The sequence below is a fragment of the Leucoraja erinacea genome, chromosome 37, assembly GCF_028641065.1.
Source record: "Leucoraja erinacea ecotype New England chromosome 37, Leri_hhj_1, whole genome shotgun sequence".
In the NCBI taxonomy this organism is placed as follows: domain Eukaryota; kingdom Metazoa; phylum Chordata; class Chondrichthyes; order Rajiformes; family Rajidae; genus Leucoraja; species Leucoraja erinaceus.
The window spans coordinates 7,675,830-7,698,042 of NC_073413.1; the positions used below are offsets into that span (position 1 = coordinate 7,675,830).

A 22,213-nucleotide genomic window follows, 5' to 3' on the forward strand; every position below is an offset into this window, starting at 1 on the left:
AAGCCGTAGCTCCAGATGTAGGCAGAGAAGGGAGAGAGGGCATTAGATCCACAACGAGGGATGACATTAAGAGTCAAGGAGATGAGGTGGTACAACCACCTTATGAATTACCTCAGCTCGGCTATTATGTGCTGTATGTTATGTTGTGTTTTTACCGGGCGTTAGAGACGGGAGCAGTGTTTGAGGGGCGAATTTCCACAGGTAGTGTGACACGCGGGGTGCACACGATGCTCGACCGCAGTGTGCACCAGATGGCGAGGCGGTTCCATGGACCATGGTGGTCGTATCCATGAAGGATTGACACGAATGCAAGTTCCATGAGGACGGTTTTCCGAGCACGGGGCCAAAGGTGTCAGTTCCTGCTGCGCGAGTTGACGAGGTTGCTATTCCAGAAGCGAGAGTCGTCATTTTTTATCTGAGTTCTTTCCCTTTTCCCTGTCACCGCCTACTTACCTCTCGGACCTTTAGGCGGGGGGCAGCACTTCGGAGATAGATGGAGCAGGTTGCTTCTGCGGGGGGTCGCAGCAGGAAGGGTGGATTTCGGGGTGAGGGCGCGACGATGACGACCTGAAAACATCGGTGGAAATGTAGCATTTTACAGAGCGGGAAGTGAGGGCAGTTGTCAGTGAGGCAAACGAGGCGAGAGACGCTGATTGTAACTGCCATGGCTCGTTGCGCTGAGAGATAGAGCTAAATACGAATGCTGAGCGACAGTGAGGGAGGGGAAGGGGCGAAGGGGTGAGAGGGGATCGGAGGAATAGGTATTTAATTAATGCGGAGGAGTATCCTTAAGGCCACTAGTGGAGACGCATCCAGGTAAAAGAGCAGGGGGCAGGCGGCACGGTTTGATGTGGCATGTAAAGTTCGAGGAGGCTGCATGAGCAGGACGTGGACGAGACGAGTGAGGCCAGAACATTGAGAGCACTTGGCTGACTGGCAACACATTTGTTGCTGACTAATTGTCAATTGCATGCCTCTCAGAAGAAGGGTAATGGCACTGCGAGATGGGGCAGAGAAAGAAGAGAAAAATCTCACAGCGACACTGCAGAGGAAATGTACGGTGTCCTGGAGCATGGCTGGGGAGAGTGGCTCGGAGGCCGTGCCGGAGTTGTACTAGGTGTGGGGTGGAGGGGTGGAGGGCCGGTATGTTCAGCCGATGCAGTGGCGCTATGATTGCGTGTACGCCTGTGGCGATGGAATGCCGTGTCGCAGGGGAGGAAAAGAGAGATTTAAAATTAACAAGCCCAAAATTAAACTGCAGCGAGGAGAATGATGAGAGGATAGATGCATGTGTGCGGCAAGGTGATTCGCAAATGCTGAATTTGAGGAGGAAGCGTGAGGTTATGTACTCGCAGAGGGCCAGAGAGGAGAAAGAGAAAATCAAGGCGCTGTGCAAAGCAGCCTGCGCCCCCGTGAGTGAGGACGGTTGGAGCACGGGGGCGGGGTACGGAGTGTATTTTTGGGAATTGTATGTATGGATCGGTGTCGTGGTGCCACAGCCCATGGGGAGGGAAGGGATGTCGGAGGGGGGGGACGGAGAGAGAAAGGGTATGTGTTATGGTGTTGATTGAGCGGGAGATGGTGGTGTTGTCGAACACGGGGAGCAGGTGGCCAAGAGTAGAGCTGCGACAGAGTGAGAGTACGCACACGATCACAGAACTACGCAGGGAAGGCGTCGACCTCGCGGTATTGTCTGTGTGACGTTGCACGTTCTCTGTCGACGTGGCTGTGTGGTTTCCTCTTGTGCGTCCGGAGTTTGCCTCCCACAACCATGAAGCGCGTGGGTTTATAGAGTTTAAATGGCCGTTAGTAGCTTGAGAGTGTGTAGACCGGAGGCTGTAGGAATGGGACACAAAATGGCAGATGGCATAATGTGGGGAGGTACTTGCTAGGCTCTATGTAAATGTCATCGAGTACCGAACAGGGCTCGGTGGTCAGCAGTGGAACCTCCAGGGGCGAAGGGCCTGCTTTCCATGCGTATCTTTAAAATAGGATTAAATCGTTCAAGTTTTGGGAATGCACTATCAGGATCAACTTTAGCATGGCTGATACAACGTCATATTTGCCTAGTGCTACGAATGCTGCCGAAGATATTGGTCTACAGCACCAAGAGGGGGCACCAATTTGGCAGTTTAGCTGTCGCGTCTTTTGACAGATGAGGGACCTACACTGCGAGCTGTAAATTTGGCTGCAGCTCTGACTGATAATGTGTACACTATGTGCACGAAACATATACTTGAATTGCGGCAAACGCAGGTGCTGGACCACGGCTCTTCAGCTATGTCACTTATCACTCTGTATTGTGAATCAATGACACACAGCTGACTTGTCATATAGCAGAACACAGTACTAGTTTGATGTTCATCTTCGGTATACACATCAACCGCTTCTCGCAGTTCTTTAGATTCATGAAAGAACATAATGGGACTGCCGCAACTGTAGGACTACGCTACAGCAGTCGTGCTACCCGAAAGACTGACCACGCGGAACTAAATCACAGATATAACCAAGACTAGCGAAAGCAAAAGAGCAATCATTCTGAAGCCTGTACTTATTACACTTTACAAGTAACTGCTCGAAGGATTGGATTATCCTCTAGAAACCTATTCCACTAAAAGTCTGCCACTCATAGATAGACCACACGAGATGCAGCGCAGAGAATGGAAGATGACACTGATTGTTCACTGTGATAATGCTACCGATATCTTGTAGACACATCTATGCTGGGGTAAGTGCAGCGGACCGATACAGGCATGATACTGCAAGACAGGGAAACTGCAGATGTTGGTTTACACAAAAAAACACAAATAAAGTGCTGAGTAGGATTCAAGGGGTTAGTGCAGTATCTCTGGAGAACATGGAATAGGTTGAGTTCGGTCGGGACCCATTCTTCAGCCTCTGGAATCAGAGGGAGGAGCAATGAGGGAGGGCGGGGCTCAGAACTCAACAAAGAGGAGAAGAAAACTCTTAAGTAGGCACACCGCGAGGAGTTTATCGCATAGAGCAGACCAAAAATACAGAAAAACAAGGAACGATTTAGGTTGAGAGGTGCATGTTCTCCAGGGACGAGCCTAACCAGAGCAGAGAACTCGGCACTGTGTCTTTTTTTTTTTCCATAGATGATCACAGCAAGGCTATTTCCTGGCAAGGCTCAGCTAACAGGTTTGGATAGGAATGGACAAACCTTGATGAAAATAGGCAGAGATATGTTTTTTAAAATACAGAAGGGAATAAATTCAAGGCATTCTCATGATCCACACAGTTGCAAAACGATAGTGGCATTCCCAAGAAACCTCGTGTTATAGAAAATCATTTTTAAGAATAGTGTGGAAAAGAGGGTTGGGGAATTTAGATTTATAATCAGACTTAACGAGGATGCATGGCAAAGCACATGTTCCTGGTAAGGAGTGTAATACTTGTTATCGCCTTTTGTTTCGTCCCCCTCCCCTTTGTTGCCCAGTATTCCAGATATAAGTCCTGTCCTCTGGAGCAGAAAAACAACAAGAATTAAACATTTACACCAAGTTCTCAGCTTTTGTGCACCGTTGTAAAATTTTGAAAATCAAAAATTGATTTTTGCTAGCTACATAAATCAACTTAATGGTATGTTCAGACCCAGTAGCTTTGCAGGTCAGCTAGGAACAGAATGTGGAATTGAGATTGATGGAAGGTCACAGAATCCTTTCCCTGCAGCATTCAAGAAATCCTTTATGGCCTTAGGATGGTGGGGAAATTTAGAGGAAAACTGAAGGCCCGCCTAAAATATGTTAAAATATTTGATGAAATTTAAACATATTGCTCTTTTGTTCTTCTTGCAGAGTATCATACATTACATTTAAAATATTTCCCGCTTCCTAATTGGCTATAGCAATTTTCATAATAATCTTTTCTTTGGGCAGTCATCAGGTCAGTCTGTGGCGGTAATTGGGCTTGCATATCATACTTATTTTGAGGGGGGGTATAGGTGCTTAGTCAGGACTATTGTTTATGTGGGTGCCACAGGAAACAGTCAACCGGTAGATGCGATCCAGAGTAGGATCCAGCGTTCTGACTGCATAGGCTTAGTGTAACGTATGCATCGCATACAAGCGGAGCGGTGGGACAAGCGGCTGGAATAGTTGCCCCAAGGTCCCTAGAAGTGATCGGGTTCATAGGGCTTCAGGCAACGAACAACTGATACACCAACGGGGGGGAAAGAGAGAAAGATGACTGTCCATTGTAGAACTACTGTGGCAAACGGTAAGCACAGGGCCAGGCCCAGCTCAGGGGAGCACATGAGGCTAACAGCTACAGAGGTGGAGAGGTGCGGGGATAGAAGGTTGGGAGGAGACTTGTGAGGGAAAGGGCAGCCGAATCGTGAATGATGGACAAATGAGGCAGGATGGATATTGAGCAGGACTGTTTGTGACAGCAGAGGCACATGGATATTAAAGGGGGGTGATGAATTAAGGGCTTACAGGGAGATTGGGGAGGGGTGATGAAAAAAAGGAAATAATATCAAGAAAATGTGACACATTTTTTTAAACAGCCAAAAATATCTAGGTTAGCAATGAGCATTAAGATGCGTGGGAGTAAGCGATAAGTATAAATGGACTGTTTCAGCAGTAAAATTCCAGGACCTGATTTCAGTAAAATACACATGTCTGTGCCAATGGAGAAAGAATTCCTGAGTTCCATGTGTGTTTTATAATATAATGCGTTTTCTATTATGTTGTAGCTTGTTTAAGCTGCTGGCCAGCAGCTAGAAAAGGACAACTTGCCAGTCGCTGAGATTTCAGATTTTATTTGAAATTAAAATCCCTACTCTGGTCAAAACTAGTTGATAGCCTGGTACTGATTAACCAGGTACTTTGATACTATATAGCAAAACACTTCAAAATACAATTCTGCGGGCTGAAGTGTCCGAGTGTAAGCAGCACTAAGAAAGGCACCCTCCCAGCCAAGCTATCCCTACCATGTGCCATAATCCTTCTCATCCATATATATTTTAAAACACGTAACTGAACCATCCCAACAGCGTCCTCTGGTAGATCATCCCACAAAAAAAACAACCCCTGTGTAATGGATCCTAAATGCAACTCAAGGGAATTCCATTCACTCTTCTTTTCGTGTCTTTGAGCTGGTTGGTTATATGGCAGTTTGCATTCCTTTACACAGTCCCTTTGCGTTCGTTTATTGAACACTGCAAGATCCTTTGGGCGGCACTGGGTTGGGTAGTAGGGGGCAGATGAGGCAGAGTGCTGCATTGTTATGGTCCTCTTCTCCACATTCACAGGTGTTTTGGCCATGTTTCAGTAGCCCCCCTCTGGCCAATGGCAGCTTTTTGATCGCCCTCTTCCTGTCTCAGCGGGTTTGAGAGTCTCCCCGTACACCCCATGGTGAGTCTGAGCCCGGAGGGAGGGCTCAGAAGGATCATAGGGATACCCATGTCAGTAGAGGAGGAGGGGCGTCCCTCAAGCCTTTTTGTCCATAGTTTGGAGTCCGGTTTCTGCCCGTGGTGACTATTAGGGTCTGGCTGCTGATAAAGGACTTCAACCGTGAGAAAGCTTCTCCTGGACTCAAATTGTTGGACCGGGGCCTCACACGTCAAGAAGACTTACACAGTCACTGAAACATCAAAAAGTTGGTCATGTAGAAGCTGCTTTTTTCCTCACAGCTCCTTTTAGAGACCTCTTTTCTCGATCCGACCTCAGGTCTTTTTCGTTATCTGTGTGGCGTTAGTACTTTTGTTTCTGTATTTCCGTGTGGGTTTTCTTTCCCAAGCCCAGAGAAATGAGGGTCTGTATCTTAATAGGCTTTTGCAAATTGCCTGTCATGGGGTTTTTTTTGTAGGGAATGGAGAGGGAACGTTGACGAAGAAGAAGCTCGGTGATCGTATGGGTCGGCTGTTGGACTCGGTTGGTTGAAGAGGATTGTTTCTGCTGCTCTCTCTTTCATTTAAAAAAACCATGTAACTGGAACGGTACTGAGAATGAACAAAAATGAATGCACTTCCATGATATTAAAAGAAATTCATTAAAATAAATCATCATACTTGATCCAGGGTTGCGTACAATTCGTCCACCACTGTTAAGGTTTTCACTTCTGCTGGGTCTCAAACCGCAATGATCATATGGATCTATGATTAAACCATATATTAGTTTTTAACTTACCATAACAAGAAATACAGCAAGCAATAATTTATGAAACCGCTTCCCTACCCATTGCAAATTTATTTAAAAGGTTCTTGGATGCTACAGTTGGGAATGTAGTCTTCCATGTATCATACATATGGACATATTCAGAGATGACCTAAACATACTGTAGAAACGGGAAAAGGGAAACACACAGCCATCCCTCAATCTTAGGAGTGAATGAACTTTGTGAGAACTCCATTATAAATGTAACTCATGAATAATGGTTTAGATGTGATTTAAAGCAACTGCTCCTGACCTTTTAGTGCTACTAGTGTCATTCGAAATGTGCCAGCAAATTGAACAATTTGCAAATACATACCATCCATCTGCATGCAAAATCCCGAGTCTTGAAACACTGTAATAGTAATATTTCTTGCCACAAAGGTCACACTATATTCATATAATTTTCTGGAAACAAGGGAAGGCAAATTAAAGTCGTGTTTTTTAAATTTGGCTTGTATTCGATTGTGGTTCTTTTGGCTTGTAGTCAATGTATCATCTTAATTAACAAAGAGCGGCCAGAGACAACAAGGATAACAAAGGCACACACTGAAGTGGAAACCCACTCACATCTTAGAATTCTCCCTACAAATGGAGATGATTAAAATGTGGACTGTATGTTTCATTCCAAAACATCGACAGGCAAACGGGACATATGCATGTACAGTTACATGCTTTCTAACGTTCCATACAAGGCACAACCTAGCAGATGATCACATCCTCTGTCAACTTCACGTCAACATCAGAAGAAAATTATACATTCAAAAAACTGACAAGCAAAGCCCCCCTGCTTAATAACTATTTTGTTTGAGAAAAAAAATATAACACCTCAACATTTATCATTAAAATAACATGGTTCAGCAGGGTTGAGGGGTAGAATTCACGTGGTGTACCGTTAACTGCTGAAATACAGTTTGGTCTTTCCTCTATTCATTTAAAAACAATTCAGACGATTTCACACAAATCTAAGGTAAGCCCTCTGTAGGCCGACAGGGCCCACAAAATCTACACAACTATAAAACAGATCATCTCAAATGGTGCCAAATCTTAAGGGAACTCTGGAGAAAATAAATTAATATGCAGCATTCCAGTATGCATGTCCGCACTCTCACGAAGGGGTAAGAGAAAGGTTTGTTGTAGCAGTCTGGCAAAATTTAAAATGTCCTGATGTATTAAAATAATTATATGATATTACTTCAAGCCAGTTGTAATATAACAATAGTTGTTAAGACGAGTTAAAAAAACCGTCTCTGTAGAAAGTTTGTCTGATTTTAGCACAGCCTTGGCCTTTATTAAGGCGACACATAGGCCAAAGAATATGCTAGAGAGAATAGTAGAATGCTGTTCTCCGGTTGTAAACAATTATCAACAAATAGTAAACCAATATAACAATTACAGTCACGGCAAAGGCCATCTCGGCCCCTACATAGTGCACCGTAGGGGGCACATGCCGAACAAAATTTTGTTCCCTCTAGTCCACTGCCTGCCACTCTGTACCAACCCTCCATCCTCTCGATCACAGGTGACAGTGACCTATGAGCCTTACATTAGATGGTAATCATCCGAATGAGGAAAGGAACGGTCGGTGAGCACCACTCCATCACCTCACCACATTCAGCATGATGCCAGTACTACAGGTCGCCACATCTCCGCCACCACACTCTCATACGCGCTAAGAAGTTTACCCCCAGGCATCAATGAGAGCTAAGCACCGTACGGTTCACCCTCCTAATGGGCATGATGCTACTGAAGTCACAGAGGTAAACATGAAGCATTCTATGTAAACATCATGTGTTTAGAATGGAAGTTGCAAGCCCATAGCCACATGAGAGTGTTAGTGCTCACCGTGTTTGCACCGCGGGGGGGTAAGAGAGTGTTTGGCATGACCGGGGAGAACAGGCACAGGTCTAGCACGCTGACATGGTGGACACAGCCGGATGCGTATGTGGTGCCATTACAGTTTCGACCACAACGAATGTTTGGTGTTCGTGTACACACGTGCCGGGGCGGGGAGGGGGCAAAATATCGCAGGCTAAGTGTTAGAGATAAGCGTGGACAGGCCCTTTCGGCCCCCACCGGTCCATGTTGACCATCGATCACACTAGTTCTACGTTATCCCGCTTTCTCATCCACCCCCTACAAACCTGCACATCTTTGGGACGTGGGAGGAAAGCGGAGCAACTGGAGGAAGCCCACGCATGTGGTCAATATCTCTGCCTCACAGGGCGGTTGGTGGAGGCCGGTTCTATGGATGCTTTCAAGAGAGGGCTAGATAGGGCTCTTAAAAATAGCGGAGTCAGGGGATATGGGGAGAAGGAGGAACGGGGTACTTGATGTGGGATCAGCCATGATCACATTGAATGTTGGTGCTGGCGTGAGGGCCGAATGGGCCTACTCCTGCACTATTGTCATTGTCTATTGTCACAGGTGAACGTGGCCAAAACAGGGCCAAAAACATACGCTGCACGTCTACGCCGAGTTGTACGCCGCTCAGCGTACTATTCTAGTATAACCAGAGTCCACACCAGGAACAGCACTGCTGTGCACGTCGTAGAAGTGAAGAGTTGGCTTAGGTACGTGTTTATGAGTGACATTACTGAGAACTGCTCGTGATCTGACCGAGAAGACGACTAGATCAGTACCGGGTGGACTGGAAACCCACAAGCGAGTTGGACAAGTAACTTGCCATGCAACCGCTGAAAACGCCACCCGAGGATCCGGATCGAGAGCCCGCCCTGCAAAGCTGTCATGCCAGGTCCATGAGAAGAGAGGGTTGCGCGGTGATAACAGGTGTCCGATTACCATCAGTGATCACAGGGCAATCACGTCGGTCCACGTAGAAGATCGATAACCTCTTAGCCACGAGGGACAATTGCTTGCCGACACTCTACCGCACTATGCACTGTCCCGCGGCGATGTAGCGAGTCAATCATCAGTCCGAAGTCGTGTGTCAGCAGAAAAGATACCCATTATTGGCCTCAGTCTCCGAAAGGATCCAAGATAACTTGCACTTCATGATGACGAGGGTGATGATCACACTATGCCACTCAAGAATGCGAGGGAATATCTGCGACGTGTCAGCGCGAATGTATGGTAGAGACGAGAGAAGAAAAACAGTAACATATCAGTACACATGGTATCGGTACCAAGGCTTACTGGGTAGGAAACATTCGGAAGGTTTTGTTGGAATGTAGTCCTGCACACCGAGTTCGGATGTATGGTAGGAAAGATACTGTGTGTGTAAGTTTCAAAGTGTGAAGTCAGTTGCCGAGTCACAGCGCTGAAGCAATATGGCTGCCAGTGGTAGCTAGGTCCGATTCGGACCACAGAACACATGGACAGTTGGACCTCTGCAGCACACAGCGAGCGCACAGTCGGGACTATGTCCTCTGAAGAAGGGTCTCGACCCAAAACATCATCCATTCCTACTATCCAGAGATGCTGCTGTCCCGCTGGGTTACTTCAGCATTTTGTGTCAATCCTCTGGGTCTCGATTCCCCTACTCTGGGCAAAAGACTGTGCATTTACCCAATCTATTCCTCTTATGGTCGTGTATACTTCAGCACTGTTGTAGTGCAAGAACGGAGGAACTTTCTGCCCACAGCAAGCTCCTGCCAACAGCATTGCAACAGTGACTAAAGTGATATACGCAGCTATGAGTGATTATCCTCAGGCACTGTCTCAGGCCTCGACACGAGGCCTTGTTTGTCAAAGTATGTTCGATCGAACAAAAAAAAAAAAAAAATGCAGGTGCTGCAAAACTGTTTCCACACTGTATCTCAAAACCAAACTAAATCTAAACTAAACTGAAGTCAGGGCTGAAACAAGTCATCAAAGCTACTGGTGGGACCAGAGGGCACAGCCTTAGAACAAAAGAACGTACTTTAGAAAGGAGATGAGGAGGAAATTCTTTAGTCAGAGCAGAAAACATGTTCCGATGTTGGGGGAACCAGGGGCCACACACAGTTTAAGAATAAGGAGTAAGCCATTTAGAACGGAGACGACGAGACACTTTATCTCACAGGGAGTGGTGAGTCTGTGGAATTCTCTGCCTCAGAGGACGGTGGAGGCAGGTTCTCTGGATGCTTTCAAGAGAGAGCTAGATAGGGCTCTAAAATAGCGGAGTCAGGGGATATGGAGAGAAGGCAGGAATGGGGTACTGATTGGGGATGATCAGCCATGATCACATTGAATGGCGGTGCTGGCTCGAAGGGCCGAATGGCCTACTCATGCACCTATTGTCTATTGTCTATTGTGGTTAATCTGTGGAATTCATTGTCACAGACGGCTGTGGAGGCCAAGTCAATGGGTATTTTTTAAAGTGGAGGTTCTTGATTAGTCAGGGTGTCAGGGGTTATGGGGAGAAGGCGGGTGAATGGGGTTGAGAGGGAAAGATAGATCAGCCATAATTGAATGGTAGTGTGGACTCAATGGGCCTAATGGCCTAATTCTGCTCCTGTTACTCATTAACTCTGAAGCTGTGAGGCAACAGCTGTGCCACAGTGCCAACATCGGTGTGCACAAAGCGAGCAAAAGGCTCTGTCCGAATGCAAGATGTCCGTTCTGATTGAGTACGTGCCACGTTGTGAGTGGAGAGGCGGTGTGTCAGGGAGCAGGAAAAGGAGAAACAATTAGACAGGAAGGCCCGATCTTAGCGGAACACCTCGCCTGCGATCGCACACAACAGGAGGGGCCTTTGCTCCTCTTGCCCTTCTGACAGCAAAGTAAAGGAAGCCACTGAAACAATACCCAAAGATTTTCCAGCACTTTCTGTCCAAGTGTCCAGGAGGAGATAAGCATGTTTCCACAGGGCCCGTCAACGTTTCTATACTTGGATCCGAGTACGTCAGCCCACAACGTACGTAAACAATGTGCGATATGGAACGACAATAGACAGGAGTAGGCCATTCAGCCCTTCGAGCCAGCACCACCATTCATTGTGATCATGGCTGATCATCCACAATCAGTACCCCTTTCCTGCCTTCTCCCCATATCACCTGACTCCGCTATCTTTAAGAGCCCTATCTTGAAAGTGTCCAGAGAATTGGCCTCCACTGCCTTCTGAGGCAGAGAATTCCACAGATTCACAACTCTCTGGGTGAAAAAGTTTTGCCACTTGGATCCATCTCCGGCGATGATGCCGGGAATCTGCCGTGGTCGATATCTGCAGCCGATTACCTCAACTGGAATCTCCGGAGGGGTTTCCCCATTAAGTGTGAAACCTTAGCTCTGCCATGTAACCCACACCCCCCCCCTTTCTCTCTCCCATATCGAATGCCAAACCAATCAATATATAGCACCGCACATTAACCTCAGCTGCTGTGGCCGTGAGGCTGAGAGTTCTGCAGTTCTTTTTTAAACGTGTTCGCAGAAGGTGCGCGGCTGTGCCAGGACGCGGTACAGCCAGAGTTCGGCCGTGCTCAGGGCGCTCGGCGGGCTGGATAATTACGAGAAATAAAAATCCGTCTGAGGGCCGTATGATTTTGGGTTACGGGCCACATTCGGCCTGGGGGCCGTAGGTTGCCAACCCCTCACCTACAGTCATCCAACTCCCTCAGGATTAGTAGGAATCACGGGGTCTCCCTTTAGGCGGTCACGGTGGCGCAGCGGTAGAGTCGCTGCCTTACAGTGAATGCAGTGCCGGAGACCCAGGTTCGATCCCGACTACGGGTGCTTGTCTATACACCGTTTGTACGTTCTCTCCGTGGGTTTTCCCCCAAGATCTTCGGTTTCCTCCCACACTCCAAAGACATACAGGGGTGTAGGTTAATTGGCTTGGTGAATGTAAAAATTGTCCCTAGTGGGTGTAGGATAGTGTTAGTGTGCGGGGGATCGCTGGTCGGCACGGACACGGTGGGCCAAAGGGCCTGTTTCCGCGCTGTATCTCTAAACTAAACTAAAGAGTCTCTACCCAAAACGCCACCTAGTTCTTTTCTCCAGAGATGCTGCCTGACCCGCTGAGTTACTCCAGCTTTTTGTGTCTGCTCCCAGGATGAGAGTCAGTTTAGTTTATTAATAGTGTCACGTGTACCAAGTTACAGCGAAAAGCTTTTTTGTTGCGTGCTATTGAGTCAGTGGAAAGACTACACATGATTACAATCAGGCATTCCAGAGTGTACAGATACTGGATGAAGGGAAGAATTTCTAGCGCAAGATAAAGTCCAATTAATGATTGTTCAAAGGTCTCAATTGCAATTTACAGTGTATGGATGCATGATAAGGGAATCACATTTAGTGCAAGGTAAAGCCAGCAAAGTCCGATCAAAGATAGTCCGAGGGTCACCAAAGATGAGCAAGCAAGAAGGAACTGCAGATGCTGGAAAATCGAAGGTAGACAAATATGCTGGAGAAACTCAGTGGGTGTGGCAGCATCTATGGAGCGAAGGAAATAGGCAACATTTCGGGCTGAAACCCTTCTTCAGACTTGGGGGGGGGGGGGGGGGGGGGGGAAGAAGAAAGGATGAGGAGGAGCCAGATGGCTGATGGAGAGCTGAGAAGGGGAGGAGACAGCAAGGGCTACCGGAAATTGGAGAAGTCAATGTTCATGCCGCTAGGGTGCAGACTGCCCAAGCGGAATATGAGGGGCTGCTCCTCCAATTTCCGGTGGTGCTCACTCTGGCCATGGAGGAGGCCCAGGACAGAAAGGTCGGATTGGGAATGGGAGGGGGTGTTGAAGTGCTGAGCCACCGGGAGATCAGGTTGGTTAATGTGGACCGAGCGGAGGTGTTTGGCGAAGCGATTGTCACGCCTACGCTTGGTCTCACCGATGTAGATCAGCTGACATCTAGAGCAGCGGATGCAATAGATGAGGTTGGAGGAGGTGCAGGTGAACCTCTGTCGCACCTGGAACGACTGCTTGGGTCCTTGATTTACATCTTCCCTGTTACAGTTGCCTAAAAACAGCCAAACACAGCCTAAAGTGATGAGCTTGGATAGAATGTTGGTTGGCATGGATGGGCCGAAGAGCCTGTTTCCGTGCCCTGATCTCCTGCCCAAACTGTGCCTATTCCGAGTGATCAGAAATAGCTACACCGAAGCCTGCAGTAACAGAGGATCACCAGCGGTGTCAGCTTTGAGGCAGCCATGAAGCAAGGTCCTACAGCAGCCAAACTCTGTGGGGAAAGAGGTTACACAAAAAAGCTGGAGAAACTCAGCGGGTGCAGCAGCATCTATGGAGCGAAGGAAATAGGCAACGTTTCGGCCCGAAACGTTGCCTATTTCCTTCGCTCCATAGATGCTGCTGCACCCGCTGAGTTTCTCCAGCTTTTTTGTGTAACCTTCGATTCTCCAGCATCTGCAGTTCCCTCTTAAACACTGTGGGGAAAGAGTCCCCTCCCCGCAGGTTTGAGCAGACTGTGGAGAATTTGGAAGGTGTTCAAGCAACCTGTTGTCAATTCCTGCCAGTGTTGGCAGTGCGTCCCTATAAATACCAAGGTAATAACTCCCTCCTCGTCACTATCAGTATAGAATTGCAGAGAATTGTGGACGCAGCCCAGACCACCACACAAAAAAACAGTCTGAAGAAGGGTCTCGACCCGAAACGTCAACCATTCCTTCTCTCCAGAGATGCTGCCTGTCCCGCCGAGTTGCTCCAGCATTTTGTGTCTATATTACCAGACACTCCTGATGCAGTCGGCTTGCTTGTGCAACATGTCCCACTCAAGAAATATCTTTATGAATCATCAGCCCTCAGCCTGACTCGGCCTTGTGGAATCTCCAGAAGTACCCTGGCATGTTTAACATTCCACTGCCTAAAGGAATGGGCCTCTCTGGATACTTTCAAGACAGAGCTAGATAGGGCTCTTACAGATAGCTGAGTCAGGGGATATGGGGTGAAGGCAGGAACGGGGTACTGATTGGGGATGATCAGCCATGATCACATTGAATGGTGGTGCTGGCTCGAAGGGGCGAATGGCCTACTCCTGCACCTATTGTCTAAATACTACAACGTCCGCCAGCATGGAGAGCCCACGGCTCTGTGCCACCTCGTTATTCCTGGGAGAAAGGTCACTGGACAAACCATGTCAGAGAGTGATACAGTGTGGAAACAGGCCCTTCGGCCCAACTTGCCCACACCGGCCAACGTCGCCCAGCTGCACGAGTCCCACCCGCCTGCGCTTGGTCCATATCCCTCCACACCTGTCCGATCCGTGTTAGAGACATTCCCCCGAGAAAGGAAACAGGCAAAACCAAGGTGATTCCTACATTAAAGCACAGTGCCTTTGGGTCTGAAGACGAGGAAGAGGGCAGTCTGGGGTCACAGTCGCAGTTCAGATCTGGTCAGTGGAGACAGTTCAACTAGAAAGGCACTCGAAGGATTGAGCTGCCCGTGGGAGATGGTGTTAGATAGTATATGTGCAGTATATGTGGTGGTATATGTTGTTGCTAGTATATGTTAGAGGTGGTATATGGTGATATATGTTGCTAGTATATGTTTGGAGGTGGTATATGGTGGTATATGTTGCTAGTATATGTTAGAGGTGGTATATGGTGATGTATGTTGCTAGTATATGTTAGAGGTGGTATATGGTGATATATGTTGCTAGTATATGTTAGAGGTGGTATATGCGATTATATGATGGTGATGTATGTTGCTAGTATATGTTAGAGGTGGTATATGGTGATATATGTTGCTAGTATATGTTGGAGGTGGTATATGATGGTATATGTTGCTAGTATATGATGGTCTATGTTGCTTGTATATGATGGTATATGTTGCTTGTATATGATGGTCTATATTGCGATTATATGATGGTATATGTTGTATATGTTGCTTGTATATGATGGTATATGTTGCTGGTATATGATGGTCTATGTTGCGATTATATGTATATGATATATTATGTATATGATGGTCTATATTGCAAGTATATAACATGCCGACTACTTTCAGCATTTTCTCTTTCTCTTTCAGATTTCAAGCATCTGCAGACTGAGTAGTGTCAGTACAGCATTCACTGCCGGCATGTTTTGCCTTTCCCCTTCCACTATTACCCCTTTGCCCATTAAATTCTCCTGCCTTCTAAACTATCACAGACCACCCTCCTTATGTTCAGTGCCCTGCGCCTCAAAACCCTCCTCTCTCTCTAAAGTTTCCCAGTTCTTGACGAAGAATCGTAAACCCGAAACAATAATTTTTTTTCTCTCCGCAGGTAAGCATTTTCAACTTTTCCCGTCTCCCTGTGACTGCCTTTCATTTTTGCCCCGGGTTTGTGTCTGTTCCGATTCCGCTGCCCTCGATCGAGCAGCTGCATCTCCCCAGTGAGTAGCAGAAGGAGGGGTGAGAATGCAGAACTACCGCGAGGAGTTGAGGCGAATAGCGAAGGGGAAGCTGGATGGGTGCATGAGGAAGGAGGAAATGTGAGGTGAAACTGCCAGGCGCATGAAACAGCCTGAACCAGCAAGGTGCCAGGTCCTGTGGCCATGCTGTACTCTCTCAGGCAGCGGGTCACAAGGAGACAACCAACAACTCACTCGTGCTTGCACTTCCCCAGATAGAAACATAGAAAATAGGTGCAGGAGTAGGCCATTCGGCCCTTCGAGCCTGCACCGCCATTCAATATGATCATGGCTGATCATCCAACTCAGTATCCCATCCCTGCCTTCTCTCCCATACCCTTTAGCCACAAGGGCCACATCTAACTCCCTCTTAAATATAGCCAATGAACTGTGGCCTCAACTACCTTCTGTGGCAGAGAATTCCACAGATTCACCACTCTCTGTGTAAAAAATGATTTTCTCATCTCAGTCCTAAAATACTTCCCTCTTATCCTGAAACTGTGACCCCTTGTTCTGGACTTCCCCAACATCGGGAATAATCTTCCTGCATCTAGCTTGTCCAACCCCTTAAGAATTTTGTAAGTTTCTATAAGATCCCCCCTCAATCTTCTAAATTCTAGCGAGTACAAGCCGAGTCTATCCAGTCTTTCTTCATATGAAAGTCCTGACATCCCAGGAATCAGTCTGGTGAACCTTCTCTGTACTCCCTCTATGGCAAAAATGTCTTTCCTCAGATTAGGAGACCAAAACTGTACGCAATACTCCAGGTGTGGTCTCACCAAGACCCTGTACAACTGCAGTAGAACCTCCCTGCTCTTATACTCAAATCCTTTTGCGATGAACACAGTAATCGTGAGGGAGGGGGAGAGAGGGCGAGTTGTGAGTCTGTGGAATTTACACGGTTAACTCCCAGGATGGCGGGACTGTCATATGCTGAGAGAATGGAGCAGCTGGGCTTGTACACTCTAGAGTTTAGAAGGATGAGAGGGTATCTCATTGAAACATCTAAGATTGTTAAGGGGTTGGACACGCTAGAGGCAGGAAACATCTTCCCGATGTTGGGGGAGTCCAGAACCAGGGGCCACACACAGTTTAACAATAAGGAGTAAGCCATTTAGAACGGAGACGAGGAATCACTTTGTCTCACAGAGAGTGGTGAGTCTGTGGAATTCTCTGCCTCAGTGGACAGTGGAGGCCGGTTCTCTGGATGCTTTCAAGAGAGAGCTAGGTAGGGCTCTTAAAAAAGCGGAGTCAGGGGATATGGGGAGAAGGCAGGAATGGGGTACTGATTGGGGATGATCAGCCATGATCACATTGAATGGCGGTGCTGGCTCGAAGGGCCGAATGGCCGACTCCTGCACCTATTGTCTATTGTAACTCAGCGGGTCAGTCAACATCTCTGGAGAAGATGAATAGACAAAGTGCTGGAGTAACTCAGTGCGTCAGGCAGCATCTTCACATGAAGATCTCCCTGAAGAACTGGCCAAACAATGGAGGATTCTGATCTCTTCACAGGCTAGAAATGAATCTCATTCACGCTCCTAAGATGAAGACCTACTCCTGCACCTATTGTCTATTGAGAGAGGGGGAGAGAGAGATGAGAGATTTCTCCCTTACCCAGGAGGGGAGGGGAGGGGAGGGGTGCAATGTGGATTCTAACTGCCAACAAGTTACCCGACGATCGGAATGAATTGGCAACGGTTTCAGGTACGACACTTTATACGAAGAAAAGCAAACGGTCAGAACAACAGGTGAGATGACTGATCATAATGGAGTGATGTCACTCTGATCTCACAATGGCCTGGTGATTTTCTGCTGGCATCTGTCCACTTTCCTCACACAAGCTGGTGAGACAGTCCCGAGGCCAGTTTGTTCTTGAAGCCACTCTTGAAATCGAGGAGAAGATGTCGGACTGGAAGAACTACATCAACAGTATCCTGAAGGATAAGAACGTGGAAGACGTTGCCATCGTGGGCCACGTCAACAACAAGGCAGTGTGGGCGTCCAAGCCCGGTGGTATACTGGCCGCCATCTCCCCTCAAGAGGTCAGCACATTAATGGGACAGGATCGCAAGACCTTCTTGCAGACGGGCATCACCATCGGAGGGAAGAAATGCTCCGTCATCAGGGACAACCTGCTGGTCAACAACGACGAGGTGATGGACGTCCGGATGAAAGGCGGGCAATGCAAGAGCATCTGCATCGGCAAAACCATCAAGACCATGGTGTTTGTAATGGGCAAAAGAGGAGTCCACGGTGGAGTCCTCAACAAGAAGGTCCATGAGATGGCCAGCTATCTGAAGCAGAAGGGGTTTTAATGGCAGGGGAGGGATTTTGAACCCATTTTTACAAACCCAGATTAACAATAAATTGTTAACTACCCACTGGTTCTCAAATGTTTGTTTTGGAAATGTCTGGCATATTTATGGTGATAGAGGTTACCAGTGCAAAGGTCTGTGGGAATGATGGCAGCGGGTGGAGATGTTGCCTCACGAATGGTTCGATCCCGACCTCGGGTGCTTTCATAGAAACATAGAAACATGAAATTAGTGCAGGAGTAGGCCATTCGGCCCTTCGAGCCTGCACCGCCATTCAATATGATCATGGCTGATCATCCAACTCAGTGGCCTTTCTCCATACCCCCCTGATCCCCTTAGCCACAAGGGCCACATCTATTAAATATAGCCAATGAACTGCCTCAATTACCCTCTGTGGCAGCCAGAGATTCACCACTCTCTGCGTGAAAAAAGTTCTTCTCATCTCGGTTTTAAAGGATTTCCCCTTTATCCTTAAACTGTGACCCCTTGTCCTGGACTTCCCCAACATCGGGAACAATCTTCCTGCATCTAGCCTGTCCAACCCCTTAAGAATTTTGTAAGTTTCTATAAGATCCCCTCTCAATCTTCTAAATTCTAGAGACTTTCTGTGTGGAGTTTGCATGTTCTACCTGTGGCCAGGTGGGTTTCCTCGGGCCAGTAGGTCAAATAATTGGCCCGATTGTGTAAGGAGCGGATACGAAAGCGAAATAACTGAACTGTTAAGAACTAATGGTTGGCGTGGTAGTTGGGCCTATTTCCATGCTGTATCTATAACCTCAAACTAAACTTAAATTAAGATCAAAAAGGCCATCTGTCTTTTGCTTGTCGACTCAATAATGTGAACTTTTACTTTAACACATTTATTCCCATCGTATCCTTTGATTGGCTTCATGTCCAAAGGTTTCAGACCAGTCATCGTCTTGGCTCAGTACACATTAACTGAAGGTGCACAGCTGCCTGGCGTATGGAATGAAGAAAAGTCTCCTTACTCCTCTTCCAAATGGCTGCTCCACATCCTGAGATCACTCAATTCCTTCCCTCCAGTGATGCTGCCTGCCCCACTGAGTTACTCCAGCATCTTGTGTCCATCCCGAGACAATGACCCCAGTTTGTACCTTGTCCGGCCAGCAGAACGACCTTCTCCGCATCTCCTCTGACCCACCATATCTCACAGGATGTTGACATGATGTGGGGGAGACCGGCCTGGGAGGGGTGGAATTCTCTGCCTCAGAGGGCGGTGGAGGCAGGTTCTCTGGATGCTTTCAAGAGAGAGCTAGATAGGGCTCTTAAAGATAGCGGAGTCAGGAGATACACTTTTTTCACACAGAGAGTGGTGAATCTCTGGAACTCTCTGCCACAGAGGGTAGTTGAGGCCAGTTCATTGGCTATATTTAAGAGGGAGTTAGATGTGGTCCTTGTGGCTAAGGGGATCAGGGGGTATGGAGAGAAGGCAGGTACGGGATACTGAGTTGGATGATCAGCCATGATCATATTGAATGGCGGTGCAGGCTCGAAGGGCCGAATGGCCTACTCCTGCACCTAATTTCTATGTTTCTATGATATGAGGATACAGCAGGAACGGGCTACTGATTGGGGATGATCAGCCATGATCACATTGAATGGCGGTGCAGGCTCGAAGGGCCGAATGGCCTACTCCTGCACCTATTGTCCATTGTATAGAACATCACGACACGCAGAGCATGGGCAGAGCTAAACCGGAACCAATTAGTCTGAAAATGCGAGAAGTCAAACAGCGGATCTATGTGAGGTGTGTACACAAACAAGGATGGGGTGTCCGACGTCTCAGGTTATGCCCATAACACCAAATATGAGAAAATGGCAACAAACAACAGCCGAATGTAACAAAATATAACAGACAGAATCTTTCTCCCAGGGTGGAAATATCCAACATCAGAGGACATTAGACAATTGGTGCAGGAGTAGGCCATTCGCTCCATCAAGCCAGCACCGCCATTCAATGGCTGATCATCCATAATCAGTATCCCGTTCCTGCCTTCTCCCCATATCCCCTGACTCCGATATCTTTCAGAGACATATCTAGCTCTCTTTAAAGCATCCAGAGAACCCGCCTCCACCGCCCTCGGAGGCAGAGAATTCCACAGACTCACAACTTTCTATGAGAAAACAGATGTTTCCTCATCTCTGTTCTAAATGGCTTATCCCTTATTCTTAAACTGTGGCCCCTGGTTCTGGACTCCCCCAACATCGGGAACATGTTTCCTGCCTCCAATATGTCCAAACCCTTAATAATCTTATATGTTTCAATAAGATACCCTCTCATCCTCTAAACTCCAGAGTGTACAAGCCCAGCCGCTCCATTCTCTCAGCATATGACAGTCCCGCCATCCCGGGAATTAACCTGGTAAACCTACGCTGCACTCCCTCAATAGCAAGAATGTCCTTCCTCAAATTAGGGGACAAAAACTGCACACAATACTCCAGGTGTGGGCTCACTAGGGCTCTGTACAACTGCAGAAGGACCTCTTTGCTCCTATACTCAACTCCTCTTGATATATAGGCCAACATGCCATTCGCTTTCTTCAATGCCTGCTGTACCTGCATGCTTACTTTCATGGACATAGCGAAAAGGTGAGAGGGGAAAGGTTTAATCGGGAAGTCTCTATTTTCCACACACAGAGGATGTTGGGACACGGAACGCATTGCCGGGGTTGGAGATGGAGGCAGATTGGAGAGTGGCATTTAAGAGACTTTTAGGTAGGCACATAGAAGTGCAGTCACAGAGAAAACGTGCAAACTCTGCATGAACGAACAGGACAGCCGGGTCACTGATGCTGTAAGGCAGCGCTACCAGCTGGGTCACAATGCACCGAAAACAGTGAGTTACAAGCGTGCCGAACAACTACCCCCTTAGTCCCACCTGCCTCACTCATCCATAACCCTCCATTCCCTTCTCATCCATATGCCTATCCAATTTATTTTTAAGTGATACCAATGAACCTGCCTCCACCACTTCCACTGGAAGCTCATTCCACACCGCTACCACTCTCTGAGTAAAGAAGTTCCCCCTCATATTACCCCTAAACTTCTGTCCCTTAATTCTGAAGTCATGTCCTCTTGTTTGAATCTTCCCTATTCTCAAAGGGAAAAGCTTGTCCATTCTTATCAAGGTTTGTTTAGTTTTGAGATACATTGTGGAAACAGGCCCTTCGACCCACCGAGTCCGCACCGACCAGCGATCCTTGCACACTAACACACACTAGGGACGATTTACACTTATAGCAAGCCAATGAACCTGCAAATCTGTACGTCTTTGGAGTGTGGGAAGAAACCATGGATCTCGGAGAAAATCCACGCGGTCATTGGGAGAACGTAGAGACAGCACCCGTAGTCAGGATCGAACCTGGGTCTCCGGCGCTGTGAGGCCGTAACTCTACTGCTGCACCACCGTGCCGCCCTTTAGTACAACATCCTTGCGTTTGAGTTTTCTGCCATTACTTGCAAAGTTTTTATACAATATTAATTTTCAGAACTGTCTGGTGTTGGAAGCATTGCAGAGTTACACTGCAGACACAATGCCACGGCTGCAACCTCGAACAATGATGTCTTATGAAGGTAATCTCCGGTTATGCGCTCGAGCACGTATCACGACATTCCTTCATCGCCACAGAAACACAGACACAGACCGTCAGACAGCAAACACCTGAAGGACATGAAACCCACCATCGACTCATGCAGCTAGGCCGACAAATGCCAGCGCGCCACTGTCAGCCGCGAGCCAGCGACAGATACAAGTGCGGCCTTACCTTGCTGGGCTTGTCGGGTGTCGGTGAATAGAGTTCCTTGTTCGGAGAGTTCAAAGTGGGTCTGTTCGAGAATCCTCTGTCAGTCTGTCAAGGAAATGAGGAAAGATTGAAAAGACTAGGTTTGTATTCACTGGAGTTTAGAAGGATGAGGGGGATCTTAAAGAAACATATAAAATTATAAAAGGACTGGACAAGCTAGAAGCAGGAAAAAAAAATCCCAATGTTGGGCGAGTCCAGAACCAGGGGCCACACAGTCTTAGAATAAAGGGGAGGTCATTTAAGACTGAGGCGAGAAAAAACGTTTTCACCCAGAGAGTTGTGAATTTATGGAATTCCCTGCCACAGAGGGCAGTGGAGGCCAAGTCACTGGATGGATTTAAGAGAGAGTTAGATAAAGCTCTAGGGGCTAGTGGAGTCGAGGGATATGGGGAGAAGGCAGGCACGGGTTATTGATAGGGGACGATCAGCCATGATCACGATGAATGGCGGTGCTGGCTCAAAGGGCCGAATGGCCTCCTCCTGCACCTATTTTCTATGTTTCTATGAAATGGAACCCAACACGTGTGTTCAGGATTTGAAGAAACAAATGCCCGTTTATGTTTCAGCTTCTGTCCACGGCTAATTGTGCTTGTGTTTGGAGATAAACGTCAGCTAT

The 22,213-nt window shown here is 47.5% G+C and overlaps 2 protein-coding genes across 3 annotated transcripts in view; one reads left to right on the plus strand and one right to left on the minus strand.

Annotated features, from left to right (window-relative positions):
* triobpb (TRIO and F-actin binding protein b) overlaps nt 1-22,213 on the minus strand; it is an 88,330-nt gene that overhangs the window by 40,124 nt on the left and 25,993 nt on the right. For both annotated transcript variants that reach the window (XM_055663236.1, XM_055663237.1), the window contains one exon: nt 21,559-21,642. In XM_055663236.1, coding sequence (XP_055519211.1) covers nt 21,559-21,642 — 84 coding nt within the window. The remainder of the gene's footprint in view (nt 1-21,558; nt 21,643-22,213) is intronic.
* Nucleotides 17,199-17,846, plus strand: LOC129713880 (profilin-3-like). Its single transcript, XM_055663238.1, has one exon. It carries the CDS (start codon nt 17,360-17,362, stop codon nt 17,771-17,773), a length of 414 nt encoding a protein of 137 aa, XP_055519213.1. The 5' UTR covers nt 17,199-17,359; the 3' UTR covers nt 17,774-17,846.

Bases quoted from the DNA above. Each gene is read 5' to 3' on its own strand.
- LOC129713880 (XM_055663238.1), top strand. From the start codon at position 17,360: ATGTCGGACTGGAAGAACTACATCAACAGTATCCTGAAGGATAAGAAC.